The sequence below is a fragment of the Bubalus bubalis genome, chromosome 18 (assembly GCF_019923935.1).
Source record: "Bubalus bubalis isolate 160015118507 breed Murrah chromosome 18, NDDB_SH_1, whole genome shotgun sequence".
Taxonomy (NCBI): Eukaryota; Metazoa; Chordata; class Mammalia; order Artiodactyla; family Bovidae; genus Bubalus; species Bubalus bubalis.
Window position 1 is genome coordinate 37,944,492 of NC_059174.1, and position 13,635 is coordinate 37,958,126.

Below are 13,635 nucleotides of genomic sequence, written 5' to 3' on the forward strand. Positions count from 1 at the left end.
ATTCTCACCTCTGCAGCCTCTTCACGTTTCATCACGCGTTCGGCACTGGAGGCAGAGGATGGGCCCTTCGGTCGTATGAGGACACTAGTGCTGCACTGGGTTTGCTTTTTTCAGTGAGTGAGATGAGTCCGGTGGTCTCAGCCTCCGACTTGTTCACCCACACTGCTCGTCAACTGCAGGGCTGACAGTCATTCTGGGCAGGGCAGGGGGGTGGGTAGCATAGATGGAGGGCACTGACAAGGTGGCATCACGGTCCTTTAAAAGCAAGTGTTGTTTCAGGTCAGGCAGACTAACTAAAAAGATGGAGATGGGCGTTCAGAGGAGAATTCTGTATCCTGGCTCGCCCCAGAGGAAGGGAGAGCCATACGGCAGCTTCTTCCTAACTGTAAGCCCTGAATCCTACAGATTGGAGCTGCAAGTGAGGAAGGTGGAGGATGGCTCTAACAAACAGGCATCTGAAGTGGCCATCACCTAATGCCTCCACCACTGCCACCCCATCTTTAGGAGGAATTTGAAGAGCTAACACATAGAAGACAACCAATAAGCAAAAATGAAAAATGATGGAGAATAAAGAATCTTCTGGGGAAAGGAAGATCTCAAGTCCTTGAAACATTAATTAAAGACTCTTATTGTGGGAGTGTGCAGGCAGCGGCCCATCATACTCAGAGGTCTAAAACCCGTGACACAGGGTTTCGAGGGATCAGGTCTGAGGGGGTCTGGGAAATGGGAAGTGGGCCATGCGGGAACCAGACTAGAATGTTACAGCACCTAGTTAATCGGCAGCCAGTCCATCACATTAAATATCCAGCCGTCACGTATTACCTTTCAAGTGAAAATGAATAACTCCCATTAAGAGCAAAATGGGTTTGAAGTCGATTCGAGACAGATTAAAGTACTGTTATGAATGTGTGTGTTGGGAGGAGGAGGGGTCTGTATGTAATATGCTTGTCCTTGTACTTTTTAAATAATAGATGTTCTACAAACTTATGTAGGCCAGGTTACCAAGATACTGGGGTTAAAGGTCATAAGATGTGCATTCTGGGAAGAGCATCCACTTCCTGGAATATTTCCTGCATTTCACTTTTTTTTCCCCCTCAAAATTATTGTGTGGCCTTATGATTTTAATGAACAAAATTGATTTTTTACAACTGTTTATTAAAGCACACATCTGTAATGACAGCATCTTGTGTATCCACATCAGAACAAATCTCAAAGCTGGAAACACGTGCTGGGTAACTAGACTGGATGAGACAGAAAGCAGTGTGACCGAAGAGTAGAAATGAGGCTTTCCATACCAATGACCTCTACATGGAGTCAAATGATTTTTCAGTGAGGGCAGCACACAGTGGGTATGTCTTGTCTCGCTACCATTTTTAGGATTTTTCTTCTTGCCTCTTGTAATGAGATTCTAAAAAATGGAGTTCTCCATCCAAAACAAGTGAGAGGGCCAGCCTTAAGCTACTGACCAGGTTTCGGAATAACCAGATCTGACCACTTGAGGATTTGTGTTTATGCCAAAGGAGTTCTGCTTATTTATCCTGGTTAAACCTTGTTAGCCCAACTGTTTTCTCATCCAGATCTTGCATGTCTCTTTCCGTGACTCAGAGAACTCCTTCCGCCGCTGCTCTGTGCCCACTGTTTGCTGCTTAAGCCTCAGGTCGCCCTCCTCCCTCGTCAGTATTTTGTCTTTTTGGTGACATGGGGGTGAGAGGGCATGGTCTAAGCAAGCAGATAGGAAACTCTCTCTCTCTGAACCACCCACTCTGAGTAAACTCTTGTGTCTGGAGCATTGGCTTGTTTATAAGTTGGATTTACGCCCTGCCTAGTTCCACTCTTAAGTTACGTCTCCCCGCCAAAAGCAAGTTGCTGAACCAAAGCTTGATTTTTTGCATGTGAACAGATACATGCAAAAAATCAAGCTTTGGTTCACATTGATCAGGTCTCCTTTGATTTCAAGAGCTGTGACAATAAAGTTGGGTGCATACCATTGATTACATCTATGAAAGTCTGTCTGGTTCTTGGGTTGACTCGTGTTTGGCAGAGCAGTTGGTGAGACTTCCCCAGCCACCCTCATTAGCCAACAGGTTGTGTCTTGATCAGCGGGGAGGGGGGTCAGAACAGACTGAATGTAGGTTTATCCAACTCAGAGCTTTTTAGTCCATTTCTTCACCTTTTTTCCTTGGTGTTCAGTTGTTAAATTTGTGTAGTGACAGAAATTCATGGCAACAGAAAGCAATGCCTGCTTCTTTCCCACCGTGCCCGATAAACCCATCCAGATGCTCATCCTCCTTTAACTTGGGTGTTTCACAAACACCCTGAGCTATGAATGAATGTTGACTCTCACCCAGCACGCATCCTCTGGGAGCTGGCCTGGCCTGGCTGCTGGATTACATCTTCTGTTTTTCCTTCCAGCATCATCAAGCCAAGCAGAGAAGGAGCTGACAGATTCTCCCGCAACCTCCAAACGCATCTCCTTCCCAGGTAGCTCGGAGTCCCCTCTTTCTTCAAAGCGACCAAAAACATCAGAGGAGACCAAGCCGGAGCAGGTGAGGCCCAGAGGGGCTGTGCTGTGGGAGAGTATTTCAGTTACCTGGGGGGAGTGGGATGGGGAGTGAAGTCTTGGGTGGGCGGGCATGGGACAGACACTGTTGCCACGGGAACTGAAGAGTCAACCGGCGGGGTGGCTGTGTCCCCCACAGATGTACCAGTGTCCCTACTGCAAGTACAGCAATGCCGACGTCAACCGGCTGCGCGTGCACGCCATGACGCAGCACTCGGTGCAGCCCATGCTCCGCTGCCCCCTCTGCCAGGACATGCTCAACAACAAGATCCACCTCCAGCTGCACCTCACCCACCTACACAGCGTGGCACCCGACTGTGTGGAGAAGCTCATCATGACGGTAAGGCGGCCGGGAGCAGCTCCTCAGGGCTCTTCTCTCCCCAGGGGTCAAGGGTGGCACTGTGATATGGGCAGGAGGCTGTGCTGCTGGACGCCAGAGGCAGGACAGAGTTGGAAAGGTCAAAGATGGTCCTGTGACCACTGTCAACCTTAGTCTTGGCATGACGGTGACCCAAAGGGCTCTGTGTTTCTCAGCATCCCTCATCATCCTCTCCCCTCCAGATGCAGAGGCCTGGGGGTGAGTTAACTGCAAGTTGTCATTCAGGTTCTCCAGGCCTTTACTGAGCAAGTCATATTCTAGGTTGTTCTTAGATTCATTATGTTTCATTTCATCCTCACAGCCACTCTGTTTAAAAAAAGGCTTGACATGTTTACATTATGGCTGAAGAAACTGAGGCTCAGAGAAGTTAATTGCTGTGATGCCACTTTTAGGTGGCAAAGTTGAGATTTGACCCCAGATTCTCCCACTCTAGGAATGCAGCCCCGTGACAGGGGAGTCCCTCGGGTGGATGCTTTCGTTCTCAAGGCAGGAAGATGCTCATTTGGGTAGCACGTGTTGAATCATGAACAAGGGCTTTGCATTTTGAACATGAAGTTGCTATACTTGCAGGGCATGTCTCTAAGTGGCCACTGTAAACATGGTGCAAAAGATTAGTACAAAGATTTAAATATAACGTGAAAACTTTTCAAAATTCTGCAGGTGATACTAATGTATGTCCTAAGTGATGTTCCGTCATGAGGAGTATGCGTTCGGTGCTGTGTCATGGGAACTTGAGCAGCCAGTGAGAAACTATGGTGGCCTCTGTGCTGCAAGTGCAACTTCCCATGGCTATTTTCAAATAGATTGGTGAACATGTTGAAAGGGTCTCTGTAAGTGGAAACTTACTTTTGTGGATGGTGGGTTTCTATGTTACAAGTTTCCTGGGAATTCTCTCCAGCCTTGGGATTTTCCTCAGGCTGTCATACTGGGTTGGCCAAAAAGTTCATTTGGGTCTAAGTAAAAATAAAATACACATTTTCCCATTTTCACCAAAAACTAATGAACAACATATTTCCTAGCTGAATGGACTTTTTGGCCAACCCAGGACTTCCCACAGCTGACCTGGAACCGTGGGAGCCTAAAGAAGCAGGAAGAGATGTGAGGAGGGAGGCATTTTCAATACATTGTTCTTTGGCTCTGGTGATTATTTTTCCTGTTTGAGATCACATTGGTCTAGGAAATATGAGCCTGTAGTAATCTGTATGATTGGTTTACATTAGACAGTGTTTCATTTATATATTCTTAAGGGCCAGTATATAAATTTTATCTCAAATAGCCATTGTTTGTCATATTAATTCTTTTATAACAGCAACAGTGTGGTACAAGGTAGCAAGTCTGGTGGTCATTTGAGTCTTCATTTAACAACAGGATGTTACTGCTGTGTTTGCTTGGGTACTAAATTCCTAAGAATTTAGGAGGTGTTACTCAAGCAGTGATTCTCAAATCCTTTTTGGGGGAGACTGGTGAATATGATTCAGTAGCCTTACTGGGTATTCTATGCATGCTAGTTTGACATCCGTTATTAAGAACTCTTTCAAGTATTCTGCATGTACAAAAAAAAAAAAAAAAATGTACTTGGCTGCACTGGGTCTTAGCTGCAGGAGGATCTTCAGTCTTCAGAGTAGCATGTGCGATCTTTAGTCGCGACATGCAAACTCTTATTTGTGGCTTGTGGGATCTAGTTCCCTGACCAGGGATCAAACCCAGGCCCCCTGCATCGGGAGCAATAAGACTTGGCCATGGGACCACCAGGTACATCCCTACATGTACAAAATTGTGTGTATAATGCCAGGGAGCATAAGGATACCCACAGTTCACCCATGGAGCCAGGTTAATAATCCCTGTTTGAGAAGACTCCCCAAGAACATAATTGTGTAGGAGAAATGCGCTCCCTAAAGGGGCTGTGCTTGGCACCTGTTCAGAAACCCCTGTAAACCTACCTCATTTTCCCACAGCACACAATGGAGGTGTTTTCTAGACATTTCTGAAAAAGTGTGCAAATTGTGGGAAATGTGCTGACTGTAAGGAAGTTCATTTGCTAGCAACGGGAGACAGTTAATGGATTCAGAAATAAAGTTGAAAGTTGTGGGAACTGTAATCATGTAAGGGTTTTACATTTGACTAAAGGTGTCTGTAAGGTCAGTTTGATGCCCTCTCTTTGCATGAAGATGGAGTCACTGCATGGCTGTTGGTATTGAACTGGTTTCTTAAGTCATGAGGATGTGTTGTGTCAAGCTAAAGAAAGCAGTTCCATCTCCATCCTTTAGCAGGATCAGCAAGAAAAAGACAAGTAGCCAAGGTTGGAGGGGAGTTTGTGGCCATACTTTGGGGTGAACCCAGGCACCCTATTTGAGGGCTGGACTGCTCATCTTGGTCTTGACCCTAACAATTAAGTAGCTGCCACTGTCCTCCCTCTGAAAAGTATGGTGTTAAAATGAAATTTTGAAATTGTTTTACAACTGTTTATAATGAACCTGTGGTTAAAATCATGCCCCTGGAGGCTATTTTTATGGCAATTTTATTAGAAAACTGTCCAAGAGGAAGTATTGGTTAGACTTTTTGATGGTGTATCTGTTTGTTCCTGGCCATCTAGAGCAGGAAACTCTGAAAACAGCATGATGAGATATACCCCTCAAATCAGAGCTCCATTTTCTAAACTGTATCATTAAGGAATGGTCAATGTCCAGTCATTCATCCTCCCAGAGGAGAAAGTTACGTCTGCTTTATCTTTGAGTGGCCCGGATGAATGGCAGTGAGAGGAGTGAATCTTCTTCCTTGCCAGATGGTTTGACTGAATGCACTGCCTTTGGTTCAGACTAGGAAAACCTGGCAAAATCTACCAAACAGACACCTCCTGGCAGATGTGGGGTGTGTCCATGGTATCTGAAGCTGTAAATTCTGGTAAATATTTTTTGCTGTCTGGGCCCAAGGTCTCAGGATCTGGCTTGAATTGGGTTTCAGTCTCTCTAAAAGTAAATTCCACCTTGATAAATGGAAATAGATTACTTTCTATACAATGTCTTTCCGTTCAGTTGTAAATGGAGAGTGTTTTGAGGAGGCTTCATTTAATAATACCTTATCAGACAGCTTTCAGGAACCTGCAGTGTCTAATATGTCTGTTGCTATGGTAACAGCTGCTTGCTTATGCTCTGCATCTCATATCTGTGTCCTCCATGGGCCCCCTTCTTTTTACCGATGAAGGGGCTTGAAAAATATTCTCCACTGGGAACAATTGCAGCTCTGGCCCTCTGCTATGGAAACTGCACCCACAGCAGTTCATTCTGCTGGGCCTGTGGGAAACAGAGCTCCAAAGGTTGTCTTTACACACATGGTAAGAAAGAAGGAAATGTATAAAGCTTAAGGCAGTGAGACAAGTGCCCCTCCAGGCCCCACTGAGCGGCTGGTCCCCAACGCCAGTCATATAGCACTCTCATCTAGTGACAGGGAAGTTCGAGAGTCTGAGTCAGTGATGGGGGTATAGGGGTCACTGCTTGTGCCACCTCTTTTTGCTCACTTTTCTAGGGGAGGAGGGTTGAGGGCAAGGGGGTCAGGTTTCTAGCCCCTAAATGAGAATAGGAAAGACCACCTACAATAATTTTCAGTGGTCCTGAATTATTCTAACTAATCACTGTTCTTCTAAGTGGCAGGACACACCACTGGGATTGCAGAGCATTAACACAGGGAAACTGTCTTTGTTCCTCCATCACTTAGCAAAGTGTGACCTCATGGCGGAGAATGGGGCTGAGTCTGGAGCAGCCAGGAACACCTTTTTCTCTAGCCCTTCGTCTTTGTTCCCTTTAGTAGTTCTTAATTATCCTGTATGTTTTGTACATGCACTGATTCCCCTTCACAGCTCCTGGACCCACGCTGCCTGCAATTCCACAGCTCCCACCCCCCACGCCTCACCCCACCCCACAGCTGTCTGACTCCTGTGATGTTTTCGGTCAGCATCTCTCTCTGTGCTCCCCGTGTGCCCATACATCTGAGTCTCTAGACCAGGCTGGCCGCTTGGCCCCCCTGCATCAGGGCTCTCGGGTGGCCACTGGCCCTGAGGCTGTGGCACCCACTTGGGTACCAGCTCTCACTTTGTCTCCATCTCAGAGGAAGGTAATGAAAATAATCGGGCTTCATTAATTCCAAGTCCTGTGAGATGATAGCCATTTGGAGCCTGTTTGCCAATTAGATGGTCTAAATTAGAAGTGACCTTGGTATACTGCCACTGCTTGCCTCTCTGAGTCTAATGAAGCTTTTCTCTCCAATTCAGTCTCCTTCTCAGCTCTCTTCTCTCTCTCTTCTGCTGTGTGTGTGTGTCTGTGTGTGAGAGAGAGAGAGAGACAACTGTTCATGTGTTTCCTGTTCTCCTACCTATCTCCTTTTTTCAGTCTTTCTGATTCTTAGATTTTTAAAATCTGGTTCAGGGCTACATTTGTTTTTGGCCCATATGAATGTTAATATTGCTCTATAATTTTTCCTCATGGGTTTTAGATTAAAAAAAAAGACAGCCACATAGATGACATTTTAGAAGGGAAACGAGACAGAGACATGGCCTTCTTGACACCAGGGTCCAGCGCCCAACCTAGCACAACTGGAAGGTAGTAGGAAAAAAAAAAAAACACACACACACACACAAAACAAAACTCTGAGGCTTTGCTGCTAAGCAGTGCCTGGCTTGCTGGCTGCAGGCGTGCAGACAGCTCCTGCATCCTGGCAGCCATTGAGGTCAGAGGAGAACGTGAGCAGCTAGACCCTCACTGGCACCATCAACTCTAGATCCCCCACTAGCTAGAATGCTAAGGTCTGGAATCGTTGGCTTTTAAAGAATAGGACCAATACCTCATTCACCAGGTGTACAGACTAGCCAGGTCTCTGTTGGGAAGGCCTGTGTCTGAGGTCCTGTCTTTCCCTCTGTCATCATTTCCTCTTTCTTTCCCTTCATCTGAGGCTCTTCAGTCTGTTTATTTTTTACTGAAATATGAAGGATTTCAGTCTCTTTGGGAGTCTAGATTTTGGCAAACCTGTCCTTTCACTTGGAATAGGGAGCCTTTCAGAAAGCAACTCTACTCAGGTGAGCACTGCCAAGGCTGTGGGGATGAAAGTCTCAGAGAAGTGAGGTGCAGTACTTGGGTCTGAGAAGATACCTTTGCTTGCCAGCATGTGGAACTTGGTTGGTTGCATTGATCTAACCTCAGGGTGGCCTTGAGGGATGAATTTGCATGAACAGTCCCGTTAAGAATTTAGCAAAATTTATATACCCCTTGGTTGCTCAAGGTGTTGTATTTGGCCATTTCACGTCCATGACCCAAAGAAAGCAAAGAGTGTGGCGGCTCCTTATAATCCAGCTTCTTCCACTGAGAAAGAGTAAACATCAGCGGCCCCTCCTGCATGTCACAGTGGGGACCAGGCCCACATCTAAGACTCTGGCTTTTATAAAATGAGTCCTTGAGGCTTTCAGGCCCACTCATGTCATAGAAACTTGAAAGGCATTAAATCATAATCCTAAATAATGGTGAACCGAACAGGAGGTATTTACAAAGCCATATCACCTTTCCTAGTAGTTCAAGGGCAATTAACTTGAGTCCAGGAATTTCTCTCTAGGGAGCCTGTGATTTCCTGAAATTATCTGCAATAGTCTGTTTGAAAGTATTTTTTCTAGGAGCCTGCCACTTTCATCAGATTTCCTAATGAGTTTATGATATCTAAAAGGTTAATTATTCTGGATGTGAGCTTCTTGGGCCCAGGGACCTGGTCTCGCTCTGTCTCACAAGCAAGTGGCATAGGGACCTTGTACAAAGTTTAGTGAATGATGGTCAAATGAATGGACAAGCAGAATCACTTGAGGCCCTCCCTTCTCATCAACTGAGTTGTTTTGGAATTGCTTAAGCATGAAGATTTTTCTTCACGTGAAGAAGTAGAATGCTTCTACTTCTATTGTCATATATGAAAATTGCTGAAACTTGAAGATTTCCAGCATCAGCACAGAACTCCCCATTTCTCACTCTATGTGAGACTGTTTACCTGTTTGGAAGGTTCTATCGCTGCTCAGATGATACTTTGTTCCTGTGTTCCCATCAACTCTGCATACCTGACTTGGCTCAGAGAGGCAGGAAGAAGGCGTGTGCTATCCAGACGGCCACCAATCAAGAGAGACTCAAATTCTGAGGAAGTCATGGCTCTAACAGATTGAACTTTCTTACCTCAAAAACTTGGACTTTCAGTCAAACGTCTGTTTTCATAGTCTTAAGTCCCATTTATACATTAGTGTCAAGTATGGGAGAATGTAATTTAACATACTCATTGTGGATGGGTGTAAGGTTACTGGAAGAATCAGTCTACATGGATGTTGATGTGGGACGAGTAGGTGTTTGGACTGAGTGTGGTCTGGCCAAACCTTAATCTCTTTGTTCGGCATTTGAGTCTGTGGTTGGGGGTGCTGGGGCTGAGTGTGTAATGGTGGCATCCAGTGCTTGGGGGGGTCTGCGGCTTGGACACGTTTGGTGAGGGTGGGTGGAGGCTGGTTATACTGTGGGCAGGTTTTGTCCCTTCGCCTGCCAGTGTGCTCTGATGCTCCTTGTGAAAGGAAGGCCTTTACAGAACTGTGCTTGGCGCTGGTGAGTGACCGTCTTTCCCAGGGACCTCCAGCCTGGCTGCATGGCCGCCAGATCTGATTGGGAAACAAGGGGTGCTGAAGGAACTCTGCCATGGCCAACTTACATCATCTTCTGTAAGCACAGCGCCTCAGTGAGGCATTGGCAGGACCGTACTTCTGGCTGTTGACCAAAAAAGTGTGGAAACTGTGAGTGACAGGGTTGAGAAGCTGGTAGGAGAAAGAGGAGTGGACACAGACACAGGAACATTTAACATCCAAGAGCTGACATGGGGTCCGTCAGTGTCCTGCATAGCAAAGCGGCTTCCATTGCAATCTCTCTGTTCAGACACATGGGCAGATAGACCCCGTCAGAATTTCTAGATCCTCAGGATTCCCTTCAGGAGTCTTCCTCTCAAGTCTCCTGGGAACTTCTTGTCCATTAAGATTTTATATGCTGAATCTTTTTCGTTTGTTTGCTTTCAGGGAGAGGTTGGGTACACTATAGATGAGAAGATGCAGGTAGATAAAAGTAATTACTTAAACATATATGGGGCAAGACTTACAGGTTTGGAGGCCCAGATTAAGATGCAGAGGAGCATGTGAGGTTGATGATTATATTTCGGGGAGAGTTAATTGATGGAAGGTGAAGGCAGACAAAGAACCGCTGCTTACTGCCTTCTTGAATCCCAATCAGGAATTATGATTAAAGTCGCGGCGAGACAACAGAGGGCTGATGAATTGGTGTCTTTTTTTTTTTTTTTCTTTTTTGCCGTCATTCACACTTGATTGACTTCAACCTTTCAAGTGCAAAAGTCTCTCTTTTCCATTATTATTCATAGCCATCTGAGTTTTTCTAATTAAAGTGTATGAAAACAATTACTGATCCGTCGTACTGAGTCTGTTAGAGGGGATGTCTGCCTTACTGTAATGCGTATAAAGAGCCCACAGTTTTCTATAATGATGTGCAGCTGAGGTGTTAGATAATTTTATTCTTTTTTACTCTGTAGGGCTTTTTTTTATTTCTCATGATTCATTTTTCATAATTCCTAAAGATCCCAGGAAAGGACTGATCCTGCAGCTACAACTGAGAAAGGTGGTGGTGGGGAGTCTTTTTTTCCTTTCCCTTTCTCCCCATCTTGCCCCCAACCTCGTGCTCCCCCTCGGTTGAGGACTATAAATTAATCGGTGACCTTTCACTTCTTGGATTCCCGCTGGACTCCCCAACCACACTGGTCAGACATGCTTTCTATTAAAAAGAAAATAGATGGAATGAGTTTGGCAATCTCTGCTCCATTCCTAACGATTCATCAACAGCTAGCCTTAACCAGCTGCTGGCAAGCTTTGTGTGAGGGTGCAATGTCTGTGCAAGAGGGGTTCTGTGTCACTCACGTGCACCTACCATGCACCTGCTGTTCATAAACACAGGGCTCCTCAGAGTCCTTCTCCACAGTGCCTGTTGCTTAATTTCTGCACCTTTGGGCATCTGGGTTGCTGAGATTATCCTAACACCCTGAAACGTAAGGGGGAGTTACCTTTTTGGTATTTATGGGGACAGCTGTCCCGAGTTTCCCCTTGAGGTGGAACCTACCACTGATGATTCTAGTGAATGCATGGGCAGTGATTTTGAACAAGGCCAGAATCCTCAAACCATTAAGAATAGTAAAATTTATTTTAAATATTTAATTTTGAACAGTAATCTAGATGTTCCAGTCTTTGCAACAGCAAGAGAAGATACTATCTCAGTGGTATGTTTGATGAGGAAACAATGTCTCCACGTGGGCTGGGTGCCTCATAGAAAGGCTAGTGGTGACTGTACGTTTCTGTTCCTGTTACCTCGGGGTCAGTTTATGTCTCAGGCTGCATTCAAACGGGACGATTTCTGATTCATCTGGGCATATCCTCAACTACCTTGCTGTCCTGTAGCAGGCAAAGGGGCGCTGCTTCTTTTTAAATGAGGAGGCTTTTAAGCCTTATGTTGCATACTGAGGACTTCTTATCATATTAATGGAAGGCAAATGATAATGTGTTTGGACAAGTTTCTGGCCAGATGGCAGGACAGCCTGGAGAAATAAATCCCTAAAATCTGACCTTAAATTGTAGCTCTTTTGACCCAGGTTGCTATATTGGGCAGCAATAGCCATGGCCAAGGTGGGGCTGCCCTGTTGTAGGATGCAGGACACCCTCTGGGCTACCACACAGGTGGAAGTTCCCTCCGATGCTGTGTACCTCAGGCAGAGACCCTGGGAGAAATCCTGACTGAAGTCAGTCATAAGAAATGCTCATTTGCACTTGATCTCAGTTTATAAAGGGTTACACAATGTTGTTTCCTAGAAAATCTGCCAGTGTGTCTGCATGTCCTTAGCCTTCCCTTTGTTCTCCTCTCTTCTTCTTACCCTTTCTCTCGCTCATTCCCCTCCTCTTCTTGCCTGAATACATTTTGAAAATAGTACTACAATGCTCCCTGCTTCAAGATTACAGTGTACTTTACTAGGTATGATTTAATTAGGGCCCTTATTATGTTTTCAGCAGCTTAAGGTGGGCCTTTCAACTTATCTACCTAATTGGTTGCACAAGAAGTTTCACAGCCCATGACAAAACATTGTCAGTGATCAAAGTCAAAATTCTGCATAAAGGAAAAATATTAATAATAAGATTATTCTTCAAGTGTGCACTGCTAATTATGTCCAGAATGTAACCGTAGAAACACTTTTGACTGATGTGAGCTTTGTCTAATAAACATGAATCTTCAGTGAGCTATGGAAAGTGACACCTCCAGCCTTAACACTGGTGAAGGCTAATTTTGCTTATTAAATAATTTCTACACATTTTCCTATTTGGGTCTCTTTCCTCTCCTTTTGACTTGCCTCATGTCTCTGCCGCTTGCTCTTCAGGTGACCACCCCTGAGATGGTGATGCCCAGCAGCATGTTCCTCCCAGCGGCTGTTCCAGATCGAGACGGGAGCTCCAGTGTGGAGGAGGCAGGAAAGCAACCTGGTTAGTGTCATACTCTTGACCTTGAGAAGAGAAACAGAACGTTCATAGGGCAAGAGTGCCGCAGACTCTTTACTGTACTCCTAAGCTGGATGTGCCTTTTCAAGGGGCGAGGGGCGCTGTTGTCAGCACTGGATACTCGGGCTCTTAGTGGGTATCTGTTGCTCTTCATGTGGTTTGAAGTGAGAAAAGCTCAGGTGAGAACCAGTGAGGTTCCGGTGGACACATGTCCCCTTAGACTGTACAGTGAGGAAGTTAATGACCAGACACTCAGTCAGTACACTCATAACTTACCATCTTAAGCCATTACATATTCCCTCTCTGAGGACTTAAACATGAGGGACTTGTGGAGCACACGGGTGATCTCAGGGCACTGGATTAGGTATCTTTCTAGGCACTGTATCTGCACAGAACTCTTCTCTGAGACTTCCAGGACTGTCTCATAGGAGGCAGCAGAAAGGAGCATTTGGAAGGGACGCTGTTGTAGATATAGATGCTGGTGGTGCCCTGGGGTGAGTCCTCGCTGGGTGGGACCTCTGTTTTTGAGTTTCTCCTCCATCACTGACATCTTGTCAGCAGCTAAGACTTAAGTTGGGAAGAGCTCTGCCCCACCTTCTCCCTTGTGATGTCTCCATACTAGGCAGTGTACCACTGACCTGAAAAAGGGTTAGAATATTTATGGGTGTGATGATCTCATTGTAGAAAAAAATTTTAATGTATTTTATTTTCATAATTGGCCACTTGAACATTCATTGCTTATCGAATAGAGAGGACAGTCAGAAGTCACACTGTAACAGGAAATTTAATGCCGAAGAAATATATCCAAAATTTGTTACAACGGACAGCAGTCCTTACAAATGCCCCACATCTTAGCAGGGCACTAAATCACATATTCTACAGTTTAGATCCATGTAAAAGGGGTATCCTTTAATTTCTTGAGAAACTGAAACGAATATTGTTTAAAAGACAGATCTGTGTGATGGTATAGGCCTACTAAGAGTTGAGACTCTCTGTATTTCCTTTTCTTCCTGTGTGTCTGCTCGTATAGCATGTGCTCTCTGGGCGGGTGGGGCTCCATGGAGAGTGTGTGTCTGCAGGTTGGGTATTTCCCTCATCATC

At 45.4% G+C, this 13,635-nt stretch overlaps 1 protein-coding gene and 1 long non-coding RNA gene across 7 annotated transcripts in view; one reads left to right on the forward strand and one right to left on the reverse strand.

The window, feature by feature from the left end:
* ZFHX3 (zinc finger homeobox 3) overlaps positions 1-13,635 on the forward strand; it is a 288,156-nt gene that overhangs the window by 255,237 nt on the left and 19,284 nt on the right. For all 6 annotated transcript variants that reach the window (XM_044932121.2, XM_044932123.2, XM_044932120.2 and 3 more), the window contains 3 exons: positions 2,413-2,546; positions 2,700-2,900; positions 12,417-12,519. In XM_044932121.2, the coding sequence (XP_044788056.2) occupies positions 2,413-2,546; positions 2,700-2,900; positions 12,417-12,519 (438 nt within the window). The remainder of the gene's footprint in view (positions 1-2,412; positions 2,547-2,699; positions 2,901-12,416; positions 12,520-13,635) is intronic.
* LOC102400551 overlaps positions 1,135-13,635 on the reverse strand; it is a 187,855-nt gene continuing 175,354 nt past the window's right edge. The window contains exon 5 of the long non-coding RNA XR_006546374.2: positions 1,135-12,539. This is a non-coding gene — a long non-coding RNA (uncharacterized LOC102400551). The remainder of the gene's footprint in view (positions 12,540-13,635) is intronic.